General features: G+C 38.9%; 2 protein-coding genes across 2 annotated transcripts; both read right to left on the bottom strand.

Moving 5' to 3' along the window:
• Positions 1-1858: 1858 nt before the first annotated feature.
• LOC137914058 (insulin-like growth factor-binding protein complex acid labile subunit) lies at positions 1859-3592 on the bottom strand. The gene has a single exon (XM_068757676.1). It carries the CDS (start codon positions 3590-3592, stop codon positions 1859-1861), a length of 1734 nt encoding a protein of 577 aa, XP_068613777.1.
• A 5625-nt stretch (positions 3593-9217) lies between these two features.
• Positions 9218-16457, bottom strand: LOC137914059 (protein shisa-9B-like). The gene is made up of 4 exons (XM_068757678.1): positions 15949-16457; positions 14870-14976; positions 10808-10948; positions 9218-9588 (listed from the first exon to the last, which is right to left on the bottom strand). The coding sequence occupies exons 1-4, from the start codon at positions 16455-16457 to the stop codon at positions 9218-9220; spliced, it is 1128 nt and encodes a 375-aa protein (XP_068613779.1).
• Positions 16458-22364: the final 5907 nt, after the last annotated feature.

The following is a 22364-nucleotide window of genomic DNA, read 5'->3' as shown; positions in this document are numbered from 1 at the left end:
TGCCCTGAAATATTGAATGTATTGTTCTAAATTAGATATTCAATGAATAGGTCACTGGATATTATGGAGCGCAGTAAAGTCATTATGATGTAGCATCTAGTTGTGAACTGCTATTCAATAAAATCTATTAGAACTATACCAGATGCAAGTTTTCAACTTTCTATTTGTCAGCAAGATGCAGATTTATAAGGATAGAAATGTTTTTCTCAGGATAATGCATTGATTTGATGGAGAATGTGTTATATCTGAGGAAGCCACATTGCATCGATTTATTCTTTAAATGTCAATGGGTTTAGGCATTATTTATAGATTTAAAAATGTCCCTTGTTTTATGACAAATTGTATGGATACGTAGGAAAGTCTCTACTGATAATTGTAGAAATGATTCTGTTAGTATATTTATTTTTTGTGTTGTGAACACAAAAATAGGTGCAAGGTTTAGAATACTAGATTTTTCTTTTTTACATTGAAGATTGTGTACTGCATATTTCTGTAGTGTATTACTAGTTTGTTAAATTGTTACACTAAAGTTATGCAATGGTTGACAGAGTTCACAAATTATTTTTATCATCTTGAGAATTAAAACAATTTTTCATCTGAAATGTGTGAATGTTCTTTGTCTCAAATACAATTCACAAATAATATAAAATAAATGTTTTCCAAGTAACGGAAGATTCCATTACATAACAGTGACTTATCAATATTACATAAATTTAGCTGCTTGTGAGCAACTGAAATTTTTATTTATGTTTTAGAAGCAGACATTGAGAAAATGCCAGCTGGTGGATCTGAATCACTGGGAATGGGTTCTATGCTGCTGCAAGCATTTTGGCTTCATGTTCCACAATGGTGTACCAGCTCTCAGGAGCCAAGCAAGCAAATATGAAACACAAATGTTTGGCTTGGAGGAGAGGCACAGCCTAAATAAGTTCAAATAAATGATAGATTAGTGAAATTGATAGAAATGATAGAAAGTGAATTATTATACATGTTGGTGTAATATTTTCCCCTTGCAGAGCTACAACAAGACAGGGTGCCTTGGAAAGATGAGCAATCTTTTTAAGAGAACAGAACCGGCTAACAACGTAAGCCATTTTGTTCAAAAATCAAACCAAGTGTTTCAGTCCTGCAGCAACAAATTTCCTCCGTTCATCATCCCTGCCAGCAGATGGCAGCCTAACCTTTGAATAAAGATTTAACCATTCAGTGCTCAATACTTTTAATAGACACTGACAGTGGATTTGTTCCTGATTCTATTGAAGTCATAAAACACCAGTGAAAATGTCTGAGTCTATGTTCGGTATTAGAAAGGAGACGCCAAGCACAAACGAACACAAAATATCTGGAACTTATCAATGACAGGAACACCCCATGTACCATTCCCTTTGCGTGACATCCAAACTTGTGACTGCAAGACTCCATTATATTAATGAGTCTTGTCATGCAAAGAAATACAACATGTTCATGTTTTAAGTTGTCCCTTTTAATATTTTGTGGAATCCAAGCTCAAGTTGGGAATCCAATTCTATACTGTTGAAACTGAGATTTGTGAAGACACATAACTCTCAAAGAGTATCAACATCGGGGCGGGGTTTGCTTGTTTTTTCCTTTTTTCAAAGCTTTGTACATTCTGTAAAATACTCCTTTTTCTACAGTGGGATTTCACAAACTTTAAAAGTTTTCCCACAAGTCATTCAATTCTAAGCATTCTGAAACCATTTTTAGTCATATTTAAGACCTTTAATTGTAAATCGTAAATGTGAAATCATTTTACAAATAAAATCAGAAAGTAATTGAATTTACATTGTTGACAGTACAAAAGGTAGCAAACAATCCCTTAACATCATTTTGTGCTTGTCTAGCAGCTTTGGAAGAGTTCACTCTCAATGTCCCGCAAGTCCTGACCAGCTATGCGTGGCGGGCTTGTGCATGTAATGTTGTTGTATATGGTGATTGTTGTGTCAGGCTCTTCACCCTCTGCATGGGTCTCCACTTGACGAGGTATCACCAACGGATTCCTCAAGCTGTAGTTTCTGAGTGGGAAGGCACTGCAATCACATTTCCACCGGTTCCCAGACAGTAACAGTTTCTCCAAACTCCCTGGGAAATCAGGGATCATGCTTGTCAAATGATTAGCTCTCAGGTCTAGGTAGCGCAGCCTTGGGAGTAACTGCTTTGTGCTATTCTGCAAAAAGTGTTGACAGTCATTGTTGGACAAGAGCAAATATTCCAGATTCCTAAGACCAGAGAATGTATGGGTTGAGAGAATCTCCAACTTATTGAAACTCAAGTCTAGTCCCAGTAGGCCCACCAGGTCCACAAAGCTCTGGCGTTCCACCACAGAGATGTTGTTGTGCTGCAAGAAAAGTCTCCGTAGGCTAGACAGTCCTTGGAAAGCCTGAGTTGTGATCCTTGTTAGACAACCTCTATCCAGATGGAGGCTATGTAGCCTTGAAAGACCATTGAAAACTTGGTCTGGCAGACTATGGAAGCAGCTTCCAGATAAGTTAATGACTGCCACATGAGACAACCCTGTGAAAGTACCAACTTGTGCCTCCTGTACTTGGTTGTGCTCAAGCTCTAAGACCTCCAGATGACCAAGCCCTTCAAAGATCCTTTCCCCAAGACCTCGGATCCTGTTGAAGCTGAGTCTTAGCTCTTCTAAGTACTGCAAATCACGGAAAGTCCGGGGCCTTATTCCATTGATAGAGTTGTTGGAAAGACGCAGCACATGAAGACTGTGCAGACTAAAGAAAGTGTCCTCATGGAGAGATGTCAGTTTGTTGTTGGTGAGATCCAGCCATCTTAAAGACTTCATGCCAGCAAAGGCTCTGGGCACCACGGTCGCAATCTGATTCTGAGCCAGGTAAAGCTTTTGTAGTTTAGTGAGTTTAATAAACACATTAGCTTTAATTACCTTGAGGTGATTTCCTGTCAGATCCAACTCCTTTAGCTCAGCAAGATTTTGGAAAAGCTGTGGCTGCAAATAAGCAAGTCTGTTCCCCGCAAGAACAAGCTCCCGTAGACCATGCAATTCATGGAAAGCTGTCTCAGGTAAAACTGCTATTGAGTTCCTCCCTAAATTTAGAAACCACATGTGTGAGAGTCCAGCAAACAGTTTGTCCTCAATACGGGCAAGCTGATTGTTATGCAGACTAAGTGAAGCAAGGTTAGGTGTATTATTGAAGGTTGTAGCTGGTAGTGTTCGAAGGCGATTTCGCTCAAGGTGAATGTGTGCTAGAGACCTTAGACCTTTGAAAGCCTGAGCGTCAAGTGTCACCAGCTGGCCACTCTGCAGATTCAGAAAATCCAGGTTAGTGAGGTCTTTAAAAGATGCTGCTGGAAGTGAGGTGAACAAGTTGCCATCCAGCCAGATCGAATGAGTGGCTAAGGGCATGCCAGATGGGACTTGAGTGAAGTTCCGAGCACTACAGTACATGTTGAGCTCTAAACTGTAGTCATCAAGCAGACAGGTGCATCCCTTAGAACATGGAATAGGCTCTTCGATAACTTTCTCCGCAGCGGTGCTGGGATCTAGCAACACCAGTGATGTTCCCAGTACCCACACCACAAACAGCACAATGGCTTGCATACCAGCTGTGAATAGATCAGAAAAAACACTCAATCAAACTGCTTCAGAATGCAAAATGTTGTCTCAATATTTGGTTGATTGAAGGCTTAAATGATGTTACCTTTAATCTGAGAGATCTTGGTGAATGGTGGACAGGCTGTGAAATCCTGAATGAGTGATCCTTGTGCAAATGTTTGCATGCAGAATGGAGTCACCCTCGGGTACACTGAATATGTTAACCCATTCATGCCCACTGTACTAACTGGACTCCCTAACTTAATGTATCTATACTTACAAACTTTGATATTTTCTACAAAATAATTACTTAAAAAGCACGTGAAATGAGAACTTTTCATTACTTCAATATACTCCAGTAGTAGTCTAAGAAATACTATATTCCTTCTTGTACATCAGTTTTTCTTAAGGTATGTCACACTTACTTTACTGTCAAAACAGAAAGGTATTTATTGTTACTGGCCTTTGGCATTTACTAAACTGTCACTGAGTACATCTTCTGTATAGATATAGTGATAAAACGATTTTCAAAAATTAATCTAGTACAAAAGACATTTGAGTTTATGACTTTTCTATTTTACTAATTAACATAATTTTTTATTTAACCTTTTTAAAAAGGATGCATTTGACAACTGGTGACAATGTATTTGACTCTAACAATGTATTTGACTGTAACTCACACTTGAACCCTAAATTTAGTCTCCATATTTCTATACGTTTTAATTGATTAAAGTCAACCGTATATAATCTGCACTATGACAACAGTTTTGTAAAAGATTTCATAAAAACGGCAATGTCAGTGCAATTTCTGCTCTATTCAATCATTTGACAGTGCAGGACAAGGTCAGTAACAGAGGTCCAGTCCTAATCACATCTATGATTGTAATGACTAACTTTATGTTTACTCTTCTTCTTGGTATCAAGACAACCGTGAACTGGTCGTGCTCTAAGGGACAACCAAATTCAGATAACACTGACTGACCTTCTACCTGCCATGTTGAATATACCCTCGCTTGGGCTCTTCTGCAGTAATTATGCAAACTGTTATCAGGCAGCCATTGTGCATGATTAACCTCACTATTTTTACTTTCCTAACACTCAGCAGAACTGCAGGAATCACTTCTTTGATGATTTTGATTTTAATGGAGCTTTATGTTATCAAGAGTCACAGACAAAACTGGGATCTATGCTTGATTTCCATTGTGGTTAAAGTGTAATTAAACAAGCAATATTATCAATTCATTAATTATGTTTAATCAACAGGGTAATTTTGAATAAAATATGTATCCTTACCATTACCTTGAATATATAAAATGTGTGTTACATATAAAGAGAAACGCATTATGTGCAATGTTGTTCTTTAAGTTTTTATACATTTGAATTATGCACACATATTTAGAGCAACAAAAGTAAATACCGGTATTTAGCAATTAAATCAATAAGCCATATTATCACAGTGTCCCATCAAAGCGAGGAGAGGTCCTAAGACCTCACCTCCAGCATATACTCCAACATGTTTTTCTAAATTGACGTGTGACACGCATCAGGTGAAACGACCAAACTGCTCCCTCTGAGACCCTGATTGATATTTGTGTGTTCCTACTTCCTACCAACCAACCAAGCTCCACCTCCCTGATCCCCAAGTACAAAGCAGAATTAATTCCAGCTGTATTTTCTCTTGCCAATAGAGAGCACTGCTGGTCTATTGAAGATTGTTCTCCTCTGTGCCGACGTCATTCACATCCACTGACAAGCTTTAGTCTTGTTTCAAGAAGATACCATTTTGATGATTCTTCAGAATAAAAGAAGAAAAAAAGGCTTTGCTGTGTAAACAGGCTCGCTGACAGTTGTTCCATCTTCTCATTTGTCTTTTTAGTTTACATTTAAAATAATTTGGCTGCCATATAAATGAAGGTGCAGGGCTTCTGATCATCTGCAGGGAATACAGCTTTGTGGTTGATTAGTGGATCTTGGCAAAGGTGAGATGCCATTTGAGATGGCATAGGATGAATGTTAAAGAAAGTAATAAGAAATGCTTCACGTTTGAAAAGATAAAGGGGCTGAAACGTATTAGCCATGTCTGTGTCGAGATTGTGTGTCAGCATTCATTGAATACAAAGAAGACATTGTCAGAGGAATAGAGGAGATATTCAATTCCTAAATTACATCAAGGAATCTGTTGCTTTCTTTGTACGTATTTTCACGTATTTCGCTTTTATTAAACCAAATCTGATAATAGATTTCACCCCTCACCATATCACCCTCTCCATTACATTTCTTAATTAACTGTGGTGACACTAAACGTTCTGCCGACAGTGCCTGTCACTAGACTCTTGTTTTTTCAATTGCGATTATATTCTGTTAGTTAGGCTCCCCATGCAGCATTTTACAGCGTAATTTATATCAAATTGCAATAATGTACTATGTGTACAATTTCCAACAAAGCGCCTCTAACTCATGCAGGCTTGCTATACCAATTGCATGATGGGATTCAAAGCCATACTGGAGCGATGATAACATGATGTTCAGGACAGTATTAGATTTTCAACCCAGAAAAATCAGCCTGTCCCAGAATTACATGACCTTTCTTCAGGCTTCAAATAGACACGAGTATTTGGTGGTTTTGGAGGCATCTGTCTGATGAGCTCCAAATCCCTAATCTCTGTGTGCCTCCTTTCAGAAATGCTCAGATTTTGCACCAATCTGTTTCACTTGCTTTTGTAGTGCACAATGATCTGGGCTATGCTACCCTGTCTTAGTGTGGGGAATGGATTAATATGATGCATTTACAGCCCAGTCTGGCCCTGCTGGTATCTAGCTATATGGCAGGAATTGATCCACTATTATCCATGTAGCTTGACTGCAGTATGGTGGAAAATGTGGCCAGTGATGTCTGCTGTGGATTTTCATATGTCCTCTGTTAAAAGAACACACAGTCACAACAGAGTGACCGATTGCCTCATGTTGTTGCTCAAGAGGCAGAGTGCATGAAAAGATCTGTCCTTAGTCCTTGTCTTTAAGTCTCATTGTGTAGCTACTATGCCATGGCAATAAAGGCTTTCTATTCTATTCTATTCTAGCAGCAGAGCAAAGCGACAAATAATATCTGATTCCAAGGAACCGGAACTCAACCTGAACTCAATCCAAATTAAAATATTATCTAAAAAAAGTACTCAGAGAGCGCAGACCTCCACCGAGCAGCTCATTCCCCTCATAATTGGATTATTATTTATTTATTTTATTGTTAAAAACCACCCTGAGCATGGCTGTTAAGTGAGAGTCAGCTCAGTCTAGCATAATTACCTTAATGACCCCAAATGTTTGGCCTGGACCTAAAAACTGGGTGAATCTAAACCGGTTGCATTTTTGTAAAAATAAAAAATAAAATTCACACTTTGAGAATATAAAATAGTATCAAGACTCCTCACACATCAGGACTTGGCTATGACTCATATGTCTGACTGATTTAGGTTATTGTACCAATTTAATTTCCAGAGGGAACCATTCGGGTGGTAGGAAACATAATTTTCTAATTAACAAGAATGTCTCCTGACCCCCCCCCCAATCTCTTTTTTTGTTGTGTTCTCAGAGGCTTGTTCAAACCAAAGATCTGATAGAACTACAACTATTTACACAGTAGGCTACCCTCCAAAGAAAAAATATTAACATTAACATCTATCTGATCCAGATTATTATAGATAATATATATCAACCCCCCGAAATATCCACCCATTAGTCTGGATCCCCACCAAAATTTAATTGAGTTTATTATGTCACTAGATGCAGCCTCCCAATAGTTGTTAAAATAATTATACAGTTCTTGCATAATCCTGTTGAGCAACCAGTCAGCAAACACATATGGGTGAAAACAGAACCTTCCTTGGCACAGGTACTTTAGCTGTGAGATGATTCAACCGGAGTTAAAAGCAGCATCTCGACCATATAATGCCGTTAGAAAATTCTGAAGACAAAAGAGTTATAAAAAATAATTTTAATATAGCCAATATAATGACACCACTTATTATAGCTGGAGTACAATAAAACAGGAAGTGCAATAAACTTTAAATAGCATATTCAGCTGAATGAGTGCTTTTGGTGCTTGCATGCACTTCCGAGCTGTAATGATACCATCTGGTGTGGTGTGTACTGGTGATAACAACAGCTAGAATCAGAATTAGCCAAAGAAAACAACAACAGCTGTTACATTCAGCACCAAAAAATGCTACAGACAGCATTTGTTTTCTATTATTGTGATTATAGTCTCTCTTTTTTACTGCATACACACTTGACCATCGACCTTTCAATGCTTTCTACTGAGCTGCAAAGACAGCGGTAACTCAGGTGAACAACCCTTTTACAAAATGCTAGACGCTTTTGCTTACTGGAATTATTTCACATTCAACTGACAGGGGAAGAAAGTCCACTAATTTTAATACAGAAAAATTAGCTGACATCATTCATTTACAGAAACCTTGGATCACCATAGAAAGCAGCCGTAAGTTTTCACATCCAGAAAATATTTCATGAACCTTGAACTTTTCTTGACTGCATCAAAACAATTTAAAATTAATCAATTATCAATACAACAAAACAATTTAAGAAATAGAAGAGATTGAAGTATTTGCTTGCACACTGGCAACAAATGGATTTACAGTACAAAACCTTATGGAAATAAAGTGTACATTGTCCAAAATAGAGGTGATGAAAATATCTTAATAAAGGACACCTTGAAACAAAGTAGCTCTGTTCTGTACACAAAAAATGTATTAGAGCACTTGGGTAATCAGATAATAATATTGTAATAAATTTTTCTATCATGGGGCAGTGTTCTCACATTTATATATATTATTATTCAGCACATAAGGTTTTATAGTAGATGTGTTTGTGTAAATAAGGTGTCATTTATCTTAAAACTTTTTAAAACAGTTTGCACTCACAGAATACGAACATTCAATGGTAGTCACTATATTGTTTGTGAATAAATATCTCCTCTGAATAAGTGAGTACAGCGTGAATAACAGATTTCATCAAATGTGCAACACGGATGCAGTTGATATACAGATTTCAGCAGATTGTGCATTCAACTGGGTTGGAACAGCTAAGATTTGGATATATGATACGAGTACGTCTTTAACAGTTCCCTTTTCTCACTTGTGCATTCGCTGTGGGTGCAGCCCTGTCCTCTGCTTTAAATAGCCCAAAGCATGAGATTTGGAATGTTTTTGTAATAAAGCTGAGAATTTAAGTATTGGTCCTCTAAACCTTCACTGAACATGACTTCTGTTAGGGACATAATAATAAAAATTACCTGGCATGAAACCGGTCCATTGTGAGCTTTCAGAGTGTCAGTTATACTCGTTTAAGTTTCTGATTCACTTGTGTGCTGTATTGGGAACTACTGGCTGTTTAGTTCCAAATAAACAATATATCTAATGCACAATTTTGCCGAATTTACCATCCTGGGATCCTGAAATAGCACCAGGCTGTTCATTCTCAAGCTATCTATGCATTGTCTGGTAAAGCATTTCATCTGAAATCACAGGCTGCTCAAGCTGTGATTTTTTTAGTCAGCTACAGGCAGTAGATGTATTCTTGAATACAGACTTTAAGCCTGATATTTCACAGATCCCCTCATACAGTCACTTCTGTCTTGCTGTTGGTGACAAAGTAAGGTTGTGGAGGCATATAGCGAGTTGTGTGAACCTCTTTCTCTATGATACAGAGTTTCTTTGGGCCACAGCTCTGATGGAGTCCCAGCATGTCCTTTGGGTCCCAGGATCTTAGCAGACCGGGACTGGCAGCAATGTTGGAGCCATACAACAGTGACTGGGAGCTGTGGTTCCTGCGGCTTTTGTACTTGTGTCGAGTCAGCTGTCTGGGTGGGCTATAAGGATTGCACGGCTCTGGCTCCATATCTACGGCTTCCATGGGAAGGCTGCCTTTGGTGGTCATCTCCATTGCTTGCTGTTGGATGCTGTAGAAGCTGTCATTAGCTTTCGCTGCTAAAAAAAAAATATATATATAAACAACATAATTGGAAGAACAACACACTTGTTTTTACATATAAACTCTCATTTCTCATCTGCTGGCATTGATGGACTATAAGTGAGTCAGATTTTTATAAACCTGAGATTTGATGGCAGCTCAAACCAACAAGGTTCCTAATTAGGGAAGGAATTTGAAGTACAGTACACATCTAGGATGTGTTGCGTAAACAGGATTATTGCAGTATCTGAAATGGATGCAATAGAAGCCTGTTTATAGCCAAGTATTACAACAACCCCAGAAACCCTCAAACGCTGCTCTATTTTGAGAGTTCCTGAGGTGAGAGCTCCTTAATGAACTTAATACAGTTACAGCAAATTCAAAATCAAATGTGTCATCTAGTAAATTTAGCATTTACATTGTTGTTTTTTCCAGTTGAGCGTACCATCGCCGTATCAGCCTCTACTCTATCTACTGTCTAAATATAACAGTGACTGTTTGATCATACTGTCATGAAGTATTTGTCATTTACATTTAATTTACAACACAGGACATTTGTTTGAGCGTAGTGATATTTCTTTCTCTCTCTCTCTCTCTCTCTCTCTCTCTCTCTCTCTTCATCTATCTGCAGAGCGTGTGTCATCATCACTAGATGAGAGGGGTGGAGGGATGGGACCTTGTCCACTCGTTAATTGATCGCAGATGGCAACGTCCTCTCAGATGGTTAAAAAATAAATATAGATTTGCTAAATTGGGATGGCAAATATACTGTGCACTCCACTCATATGCCTGGGTGGTCCACCAAAGTTAAGTCTGTGTGTGTGTGTGTGTGTGTGTGTGTGTGTGTGTGTGTGTGTGTGTGTGTGTGTGTGTGTCTGAGAGAGAGAGAGAGAGAGAGAGAGACAGGCACAGCTCCATAAACCAACAATTAATATTTGGTATGTATATTTGGTTTGAAATGATTATCCTGGTGTGACCATCTGCAAATAAATGAATGTATAGGAAACACTTATTCCATGTAACATGTTATGACTTTTCTGCCCCATTAACTGATAAGCATTTGCTTAATTATTATTCAGGTTACGTATTCTGTTGCTTAATGTTCACTCAGATAAACCTTGATGCTCATTAACACAAGGAGAGTATGGTTCATTTAATAATAGTGGATGTAATGAGCAAAATTACAAATACAACCTGCTCCTCTGTCCTCCTGTCTCATCGTAAACATGTTCTTACCCACAGCCTTGAGCGTGGCGTATTTGTTGAGATCTTCGATTAGCGTCTGTTGATCATAGGGGCTGGTGATTTGTCCCATAACTGGGTACGGCTGGGCTATCAGCATCGATGTTTGAGCCATGTTGTTCATCTGGTTGCTATCTAAAGGAGGGGAAACACACCTTTAATACAATAAACAAGACGCTCTTTCTAGTATTTGTACAAACAAATGACCTTAAACCACTAAGGTAATATCTGTAATTAACCAAGGCATCTGAGAAAAATCCTAACATTATTTTATTTGCGTGTTTTTACTAAACTTCGTTGGTTTCCTCTAAGTCTCTGTTGCATGATGTTAAATTCCCACGATATGCGTAACTGTCGCTCTAACTTGGTGGCATCTTTTTTCCCTTAAGTAGGTTTTTTTATGGACCCAGCTGGAGAGTCATGATTGCTCTTTGTAAAACTGCACTAATCCTACAGTAGACAGCTGGTAAATTAAAGGGTGCACAACAAATAGACTGGCCCCCTGCCTACTGGCATGACAGAACAAACAGATGTTCAGTGTCCTCTCCTCATTTAGATTTGGAGGGGATTAGTGTGTACCAATTCATAGGCAACAGTTTGAAGATTACTGTGAGTGTTGTGTTTGGCTCAAAGGAATTGGAAAGAAAATAATCCTCTGTATATCCAACACCAACAACTTTGGAAATAAATATGCAAAGAATGTCCATCCACTCATCACTACCATTTTCAGTGGTTAAAGTTTCTAAACTTTAAAAAAAAAAGGCATCAATCCCACTAGACTTTGGTCTGGATCGTGTCCGATAAAAACAGATCATTAATACAGAAAATAGGTTAATTAGGCTCTTATTCCCCGTTGGTCAGCAAGAAATGTATTACTGTGCTAATTAATTTGGTTAGTCTCAAATTGTCGATGCTGTCTCATGAAACAATTAAGAAAACAGCTTTGACTTCCACGCATCTCAAAGAGGGGGGTGGGGTAAAGAGTAAGATCAGAAGGTGAGGTTTTTCAAGGTGGCAGCAATCTGTTCTTAGAAACAAACATCCTGTATTATCCGGTTTTACTGTAAGTATTTAAAGCTTGAGTTGTTAGAAAAGACAAGATTTCACGTATTTAAGTCAGTTATTGGTTATTAAACATTTTAGAATTAACAAATAAAATATGTACTTTGGAAAGTTTGTGTTTATGACAATCTTATACATATATAATGTATGTTTCCCCCTATTTTTCTAAATGTTTTTTTCATAATTGTAGCTGACAGAAGTGATGCCAGGCTGCATGAGCACAAGCTGCATCAGCACAGCACATTTTTATTTACATTTTAAGTACATTTTCAAATAACTATTTTTTGTTTTACAATGTTTATTTAATTTTCATATGCAGTACATTTTTAATTGATTTATTATTTAAATACGCCTTATTATTTTCCAATTTTAAACACAATGTTCTATCTGTGTATGATATTAAATATTAAATAAACTTTCAACTTGTTTTTCATGAAATCTTTGGCCTACTACGCTACTTTACTTTAATGTTGGCCATTAGGTGGTACTTGGATAGCCAAGTATTTTCTCAGGTGGTACTTGGTGTAAAACTTTTGAGAACCACTGGTCTAGATTATTTCAAAGATATAAATAAATAGATAAAAGTCTTTCCACAAGTATATTTATCTCATACTTAAGATGGACACATTTATGCAATATAAATAGAGCGTTTGATGTTGCAAGTTTGAGGAGTCTGCCAAAAATGGCAAAGATATCAACTCAGAGATAATAGCATATTTTTGATGCTAACTTGAAAGTAGGCTGTCTGTAAATAAGACCATTTATTTCAGAGCATACAGCTCCCAAAATACTCTCTGATGAGTTCCAGGGAGACGTGTGTGTGTCTGGAGTGTTAACTTGCTTATTTCCCGTGAAGTATTTAACCTTACAAGTCTCCAGAAGTGTCCTACTTTCTGCTGGCAGCTGACAAAAAAAGTAGCAACTATGATAACAGAACAAACACAAACGACAAACACAAAAGACACTCAAGTCAATAGTTGACCCAAAGTTTGTCCATGCAATTATTTGTGAGCTGCCTCATGGGTCGCCACAGCAGATCCACTGTCTCCACTTCACCCTGTCCTTTGCATCGTCCTTCCCAACACCATCCCCTCTCATGTCCTGTCAGTCTGTAATTACCTACTTAAAAGCTGAATGATTGGGTTCACATTTTAGATTACAGTATATGACATTCAGGTGGAAAATAGACCCACACTAGATAGACTAAATTTCACTGCTGCTGTCAGAGCTAATGCTGCTGACATACGCCACATTTCTATCTCGCTCTTCGGAAATGAACTGTCATGGCCCGGTGGAGTGTTGGCAGTGAGCAGAGACTTTGTTCACTCTGGCTGACTGCCTGCACTAAAACAAGGCCACACTTCATAATTGCCCCATGTCCTCACATGGCCAACAGGACATGAGCATGAGCCAAAGCAGCCACTATCACTTACGCCACCCAATCTGTTTAACTTGTGTCTTGAGACGAATGAGATCTCACAGCCAGTCTGAAATATTCTCGTTATCTTTCCCTCATCTGTTGCTTTTCGATCTCTGCCTTGCACCACTATCTATTATATGCAGTGACTGTTCCAGCTGGGGCAGAGTCACACCAAACACTGGAAAACGCGGCTGGAGTGGACACAAAAAGAACGACTCCCTGGGGCAAAAAATATAACTACACCCCTTGTAGTTTTACACGAATTACTGTCAAGAAAACAGCTATCATCTGTCTGCTGTTTTCATCTCTTCTTCTTCTTCCTCTTTTGACTTGTCCCGCCAGGAGTCGCCACAGTAAATAGCCTTAATCTAGTCGATTGCACGCTTGATTCAATCTTTTTTTTAAATTGCAAATCTATTTTGCGGTTGCAAATCTTTTTGACACAAATTTCTCTCCATATATTTTCTGACTCAAAGAAACAATCTCGTTGGTTTAGATTATAAATTCAATTTTTGGACCCTATTTTGACAAGACCTTTGCATTTTCATGTAATACAACCTGCGCCTCTGCATTTCAATACAACCATTGGAAAGATTTTGAATCACAGGTTCCCGATGTGCCATTAGCAGTCATGTTATATATTAGATATTTTAGAATATTAATTACCACCATGTCAGAGCTCACCTGAGCACATTTTAGGGAGTAAAAAGTTGATCTCACCTAAAACAAAACTGACAGAGTTTTTAAAATAAAATCTTGGAATCTGGAATCGTACTTGAAGTTTATTTTTATTGCTCACTTCAGCAATATTTATAGTAAATAACATGGAAGTGGGAAGTTGTCTGACATGTCTGTCAATAGCAGGCCGGTTTTGGTTTCAATGGCAGGTTACACCAGGTGTTTTGTCTGATTAGAAAACGCTCCTGAAGGATCAATGAAATCACCCGCAGCACTCTGAGATCATGTAAACTTCCATTTAACATCACAATCACTACATTTACCGAAAGGAAAACATCTTGAGTGCTATCTAGAGTAAGAAACATCAATTCATCTCTTATTGTCGTTTCCTTTTTGAACATCAGTTATTCAACTAGAACAGATATTTAAAACTGAACAATACAACCATGAAAATTCTACTTAACTGTGTCAGTAAAACCTTTTTTTAAATATGAGATGCCATTTGCCTTAATTATCCAGCTTGCAGAGAGAGAGAGAGAGAGACTGAAGAAGGCAGAGGGACCTTTTATTGACTGGAGCTGTCAAGGCAGTAAGCAGGCATACAATTAACTCTTAAAACTTCTGTCTCCGTGGGAGTGCGTAGGTGTTGCTGTTGATGACGAAGCGATGATAGTGTGATGTGATGTGTAAGTCTCTTCCATGTAGAAAGTTCTGGCTGAGCAGCGGAGCAGGAGGTTTTCAGGGGTAATTGGTGTGAATGTTAAGAAATGGCTGGGGCATGACTAATTACTTCACCAGCCCACATGAACATTTTCTCTGCCTCCGCTTCCTGTTCCACAGGAATAAGATTTATCTGTCTGTCTGTCTGTCTGTGTAATACGTGACTTATGACTTACGGAGACTTTGAGCTACCACGTTGGTTTGTATGTTCTCATAGTGCTGGCCAAGTCCAATGTCGTCCATATGCTCTGAGGCAGGATGTCGGATGACATGTGCAAGAGCTCTGGAAAGATGAAGAACAATGTCAGAGAGGACGTCTGTCAGTAAATAACAAACTCAAGTACAGCAGTGCACGCCAGAGTCCCGCTGCAGTAAACGACAAAGTAAAAGTAAAGCATTTCTCTCTACCCTCTAACTATCACAGCCTGTCCAAAACGAATTTGACTTTGGCTTTAATTTGTCACGTCGAGCTTTAAAGAAATGACCCACATTAGGGAAAGATAATCTTCAGGTACCTCGGGTCAACAGTGCAGAGTGATGGAGAATGTGGAAAGGAGGTGAAGAATCGTGTGCAGGCAGGCTGGAACGGGTGGAGGAAAGTATCAGGTGTAATCTGTGATAGGAGAGTGTCAGTGAGGATGAAGGGAAAGTTTCTACAAGACAGTGGTGAGGCCAGCCATGATAAACGGCTTAGAGACAGTGGCTCTGAGGAAAGGGCAGAAGGCGGAGCTATAAGTGGCGGTGATGAAGATGCTGAGGTTCTCCTTGGGAGTGACCAGGTTCGATCAGAAATGAGACAATAAGAGGGACAGTGAAGGTTAGACGTTTTGGAGACAAGGTCAGAGAGGACAGACTTTGATGTCCAGAGGAGAGACAGGGACTATATCGGTAGAAGGATGCTGAGGATGGAACTGCCAGGGAACAGGGCTAGAGGTCGACCCAGGAGACGATGCATGGACGTAGTGAGGGAGGACATGAGACATATTACTGTTAACATTTAAGCCTGCAATGTTTTCAACGTAACTTCTTTTTTAAATTGTTGCACAGCTTTTTATGAAGAACTTGTTGGTGACTGTGATAAAACGTAATTTATTTTGCTAACACAGGTAACTTAAAACATCTCTTGGCTCATTTAAACATGATTTGACAGATAAAACAGACAGGAGGTCATCTGGCTTGTGTTGCAGAGGGCATTACTGAGGTGACAGGACATAAAAAAAGGGACATTTCTCATTTATTTGATCAAATAACCTACCTTGACATATTTTCCCGTTGTGGGCGGTGCGTCTTTTCCAAACCAAGCTTAGTGAAAATTCCTATCAGGGCCATTATGGCAACGACCCCGCATATTACATACACTATGAGATTGGTTTTATCCCTGGCGGTGTCCAACGACACGTCCACTTTGGGCGGCGGCCTCCCAGTCATCATCCACGGCGGGGTGTCGTAGTTCTTACAGGTGGTCTGGTCCAGCCGAGAGCTTGTGAACGCGCAACAGAACCTGAAGCCACAGGTGCCGCAGCAGTACAGGTAGCTGCCCGTCCTGCATATGAACGGCGGGTCCCACTGACCCATCACGTCGTAGTAGCCTCGGCACTTGTCCTCCATGTGTGGACTGTCGGTAACTTCGATCTCCCTTTCTTTTGAGGAGTTAAACCCGGTCAGCATCATGAAGTCTTCAGCTGTTTGATCCGGCTCGTCCTCCGCGTCGCACGCCATAACTTTCACCAGAAAGTAGCCGAGCAGCAGCTCGGTACCCCGCATTGTTGCTCACTTTCCCCCCCGACCTTTATGCTCCGAAATTATCTCATAAATCCGGACGCTTCTTCCGCGCCAACGAGACAAATCCATGCGTAATTGGGATGAGACCGATTCCAACTCCCATGTGTTGACGCACAACGAGCCTCTGTGCCTTTCTATCCTTACAAAATGTTATTTTTTGTGAAATTTGTAGACTCAAAAGGAATCCTACTGTAGTAAAGACTTGGTGAAAGGCCGCATCACTTTAGTGGTGCGCACCTGGCTGCACTGGAAGGAAGACTCCTTTGAGACTGATTCACTCGACTCCAGTGGCGATCAGACAAAGAGAGAGTGGGGGGGCAAGACAAACTGGAGAACTAGAGCAAACCCCGTGAGTAAGGGAGGGAGGGAGAGAGGGAGATATAGAGAGAGATGGAGAGAGAGAGAGGGAGATGTCCTCAAGTCATGCATTTTAATTTGAGTAAATCATTAATTTTATTTTTTTTATGTAAGTGATATGATATAATGATAAGTTCATTATTGTCTGATCTCCTGTCATCAATGTTTTAGAAAATGTAATTTTCATTATGTGTGAGCATACCTTTTGGCAAAAAACACCACCGAATATTTATATTTTTCCATTTTGATGCTGTTTTTTTCAGGGCTGTTTAATCTTCATTATGCTAAAATGCAAAAATCCCCCAGTGTCTGTAAATTTGATCAGGCTCGTTCCTCGACTGAGCAACATTACAACCCTTATCTTCCTACATACTACCTGTGATAGAATGAATAACGCTAAAACATTTTTTACCTGCAAGTCAGGAAGTTGTCATGCAGGCGCAGCAGCCCCTGCACACAAATTATTGAAATATATTCATGTACACATTTGATTGCTCAGCCCTGAAGAAATGTGTCACCTTTTGATGCACAGTGTAATTTTTCAATTTATTCCTAATTTACTAAAGGAACACAATCTCAGATATCAATATTATTCATACAGAATGTTGAAATAATCAACATGATTCTGCAACAAGTAGAACCATCACAAGAAATCTAATCAGGACGTAAACAAAACCAATCATAGCTTCTGCGTAGCAGTGAGTTGGAAGATTCTGAGGAGGAAGGTGAGAAATAAATGGTAGGAAGACAAATGAGAAAGAGAGAAGGGCCCAGAACTGTCTGAACCAATTTTTTTCATTAAACCTGAAATCATGTCTCTACTTCACACAGCTTAATCCCAGAGTCAATGGAAGATGTCACGCTGTGATCTTGTTAAATTGCAGAGAGGTACAGTCTGTACGTAAGATTTATTAAATTAATGATTTTTGATTATCGTGTCTATAATCCAGAGTTTCTTGTTTCAAAGGACCCTCTACCCTTACAGAGTTAGATATTTCTCTATTTGAACAGACCTGATTCAAATAACTGGATCATTATGACGCTTGGTGATGAACATGATCACTTGGATCAGGGGTGCTGGAAAAGAGGCACATCTAAAACAGAATGGACCAGGGTCCCCAGCACAATGGCTAATAGCTGAGGTAATGCATGTGCTAGTCTATTACTGCTACTACGACTAATGATAATAACAATACGTATTATTACAATTACCGTTGCAAAATGTGCTTAAACAGAAACCAAAACGTTGCACGCAAATTCAAGAAAGCTGTTGTATTCCACTTCAAAGGAACCGTAATGTTTCATTCTTGGGGACTGTGCATACTATTTATAAGGAACGTTTAAGATGCAGAAAGACAAGACAAGAAAAAAAAACACTATCCTAACAGTTAATTGTAAATTCCGTGGCTGCGACAATTCGACATCAAAGAGAACAACTGACATTTCTCTCGCGGTAGAGGAATAAGTCTTTCAACACTAATCGTAATTTTAGATTAAAACGTTTTCTCTAAAAATAAACTGTCAATGAGCTTTTCTGCACACCAGTGTCTGTCAAGGCCCTTTTTTTCAGCTATTACTGTTTGTAGGTGTCAGTAGTCAGAAGCTGGGGGGTGTTTGGTTGATATGTCAGTCTGTTATCAGAAATAAACACTGAACAAAATAAGTTTAAATGGCTCGTTTCACCAGCTGGTGTAGAAAAAGTCATTTTTACAGACTAAACTGTCTAAAATAAGACTGATTCACCTTGGTTTTGGATTCCATAGAGTGGCTAAAATTAACCACCATGCTGTTTAACTCTTTAGCCGCCACAGTAATTACAATAAAATATTCTTGTTTTGATATCACTTTTTGAAAAGGTTGTAACTTAAAATTGTTAGAGATAAAGCCATACTGTAAATGAGAAAAATCATAAGCATGAACCAAAGTTTGTGATGGGAATAAATTAACACATCTAATAACGAGGGAAAAGTTCCATTCAAATGCAATCATCACACAGGAACAAAGATAATCGATACAAAATCAAAGCAAAACCAAAAAGCCACCACCTTGTCTTGTCATGGACATGCGCAAACCAAAAAAACCAACCGAAGTGGGCAAGATAAAGAACATTCCCCGAGTCAATGCCGTGGAAAAGATGGCTCTTCAGGATCAGCACTGCACAGCTCCATATCCTATATCCTATGGAGCTGTCCAGTGCTGATCCTGAGCGCCATATGTAGCCGCAAACTGGAGCGCTAGAGCAAACCCCGTGAGGGAGGGAGGGAGGGAGGGGGAGAGAGAGAGAGAGAGGCCTGACAGTGGTGACTGTCTGTGTTCAATCGTTGCTTCTCGGTGTCTGAAAATGTTTCCTTGTTCTTCCTGTGCAATTTCAACACAATCAAGAGGCAGAGTGCAGAGACATGTTGTCATGGTAACAAAAGCTTTGCACGGATGACCAAGAGTGAGACAGAGCCGATGGCACACCATACCATCACCATTTCATGGCCTGGTTCTACAGCTGCAGGATATTACTTTGAAGTAGTGTCTTTTTAAAAACAGTCTCCTCAAGGAGATGCTGGTCAAAAATCTGATTAGTTCACGGTTAGCTGTGAGTGTTCGATGTGAAGTGATGTTTTATATTGTTTGTACTTAATCTTACCATGAGAAAGCAGAATGTTTTTTAAAAAATATTTAAAAAAATACTTACATAGTTTTGACACATACAATATATATATATCATGTTACCATGATCTCATGATGTTTAAGATGCTGTATTTACTATGCAAAATGTCTCTTTTGAATCTTGATTTTGATAAAAACCACAATCTATTGGTCACTCTCACGGTCTCTTAGCCAGGAGGCTCTGCGTCAAACAGAATAAAGTCACCAGAAACAGTTAAACCTTTGCTGAAGTGTTCTGAGATTGACATATCAGCAGGTATGTCTGCTTAATATGCTAATGCATCCAGTAAGACAGTCGTCACAATATCTGATTCTTCTATAGCTAGAAATAGGCACAGGAAAAGCTTTGAACTCTTCCTGAGCTTAAAGCAGGTGTTAAAAAGGTTTTGAGGACATTTTTAGACATTATTTTAGAAGCAGGCTTTTTGTTCCCTTATCCTTTGTCTTTCTATTTTAGTCTTCCTATTTGTTGTTTTATAAGTAGACGTCTTCAAACTGGAGCTAAATTTGACCTTTGAGGTCTGCCCAGTCCATCGTGATCTATAAATGTGGCTACACGCGGTCTTATTAATACACAATTAGCTGCTATGTATTTCAACTTGAGTTAAGACAGTCTTTAATACAGAAGTGTTTTTTCTGCAAATAGTTGAAAGGTTATAAGAAAGTTCAACAGAAAGGTTTGTATTTGCCAGATGTTTAATTCAAGTGAAAAGTCATGGAGCACAGTGCTTGTTTTTCATGATAACTCAAGCTGTGCTTTGCTACTGACTTCATGTTCTGTCAATTTTCCTCATTGTGTGCAGGATGCCTCAAAAAACAAAAGAACTGATGGATTTCAGTCTACTTTAATAAACTGAGATTTCTAATAATTCGAGCGTATCTAGATCCTTCAGCCACCATGTGTCATCCTGGACACCTCCTTCATCAAACCCAATCCCTGCTACAATTTAACCCTCTCAGTTTCTTTCTATCGCCTGCTGCTTTAAGATCAATTCTTCATCCGTTGCTCCCACATTCATGTAATCCACCTCCTGGGGCCGTTCGCCGTAGTGGCATTAGTCTGTCTTACTCCAGGCAACCTTTAGCCATATACTGCTTAGACTGTTTTCTGTAATGCAGATGAATGAGCTTTAGCTGGTTGTATTTGTTAAGTGTACCTTCTTCACAATGAGCTTCTTTTAAAATGAGCTGCGCTCATATGCAGAAAGTACTATCGTAAACCATTTAGTCCTGCTCGTTACACTTCATAAAGATAACATTTTTAATGTAGTTAAATAAATGTGAATATAAATTAAAATACACTTATCCTGATCACTAACACTCAGTTACCATTACTTTAATATATCTGGGCTTTTCAGAACAGATAATATCCTGCAGAATCATGGAGGATTCACTCCAACTTTTCCCCTCTGAGAGAGAGAATCACTGACTAATATTATCACACTTTTGTCGCTTCATAATTAGATCTATATTTGGAAAAAGCTGATGGAGGGAATACAGACTGAAAAGATTTTTAAATTATCACCGTGTGGTTCTACAGCAACCGTTCAGCTGTAATTTTAACCTCAGAGATTCGAAGGAGCCATCTGAGAAGCTTTCTCATGAAAAGATGACTGTCCTCTGTGTATGTGATTAATTCATGGCTATTATTTTTTGCCCTTCCTTTTGGAGAGCGCATTTCAGGTTCGAGGTTTGTTTTTGTGAATAATTACTTGAGACAATCAGATCCTTAAAGTCAAATCTTGTCGCATTTAAAATCTTGTAGCTGATGATGCCTGCCGGCTCATTCATTTTCATGTCACTATATGAAATGGAAAGATATCTATAGATTTACATGGAAAGTAGATAAAGGCATTCATTATTGTCTCCTTTTATTTCACTAGATGGCAGTGCTAGACACCGTTTCACTATTCAATCAGTCCCAGCCATCTCTGCTGACATGTGGATGAGAGCCATCAAAACGGCTGACAACCATCTACAATCCCTATTTGGAATGAATGGATTTTGACCTTAATTTGTAGAGTTGTAAATAAATCTATAGTATAATAATCATATCTTAGTTTCTTTCCAAAATCCCACAATGAAGATTTTGACATTTTGTGGTGCCGAGTTTTATATTTAGGAGTGTATTTATCAAAGTGCCTGTTGGTACAATTACTATCATGGGCGTTGGCCCAACTATTATGGGCGTGTGATTACTCTATTTCTCAAATAAAAGGCATCGGCTCATGATGCCCCTGCTGGTGAGACCATCTTATTGGCGCGCAAAAGTCCAATTGCGTAGCAAGTAGTTTGTTGACTTGCATGCACACAAGGATTTATATATGACGATATATTATTCATTTATTTATTTATTGTCATGTTTTATTTTATTTGTTTTTTCCTGTCAGTGTTACAGGGGTTAGCACAACCTCCAGCTAGAAGGAATGGTACTCACAGGGGATTTTTTAAAAACAACTTGAATCACTAGAAGTCAGCATGAAAAGCGATTTAGGATCCAAACATACCACAATTTGGGGAGTTTCAGGGATCCCCAAACCAGAGGAGGCTACTTAGGGAGGCAATGCACTCTCGTTCAGTTGTGCAAAATAAATCTAGTCTCGGGTCTAGACAGAGGTCCCAGTGGATTCAACCACAGCAAAGGCTTGTGAAATGCCAACCACCTTGATCAGATTACTGAATTGCATCATGTTACTGGATAAAGAAAACAGTGGGGGATTTTTTTCTGTTTTAAATAAGAAGAACTTCTCTCCCAGGAACCCTTTGGCCTTTGGAGCCATGATGCACATGCCATGTGGGTGTGGGATCTGCAGTTTACCGCTGTGGGCCTGAGTAAATACTGCTGCCATTCCAAGCATTGCTGTGAATGGT

Source organism: Brachionichthys hirsutus, unplaced genomic scaffold (genome assembly GCF_040956055.1).
Source record: "Brachionichthys hirsutus isolate HB-005 unplaced genomic scaffold, CSIRO-AGI_Bhir_v1 contig_847, whole genome shotgun sequence".
Classification (NCBI taxonomy): domain Eukaryota; kingdom Metazoa; phylum Chordata; class Actinopteri; order Lophiiformes; family Brachionichthyidae; genus Brachionichthys; species Brachionichthys hirsutus.
This window is presented reverse-complemented; position numbering and strand designations above follow the sequence as displayed.

Bases quoted from the DNA above. Each gene is read 5' to 3' on its own strand.
- LOC137914058 (XM_068757676.1), bottom strand. From the start codon at position 3,592: ATGCAAGCCATTGTGCTGTTTGTGGTGTGGGTACTGGGAACATCACTG.
- LOC137914059 (XM_068757678.1), bottom strand. From the start codon at position 16,457: ATGCGGGGTACCGAGCTGCTGCTCGGCTACTTTCTGGTGAAAGTTATG. The intron at 10,949-14,869 runs GTAAGTCATAAG...CCCCTCCTTTAG, and splicing joins CGTGGTAGCTCAAAGTCTCC to ATAGCAACCAGATGAACAAC. The intron at 9,589-10,807 runs GTAAGAACATGT...TTTTTTTTTTAG, and splicing joins CGCCACGCTCAAGGCTGTGG to CAGCGAAAGCTAATGACAGC.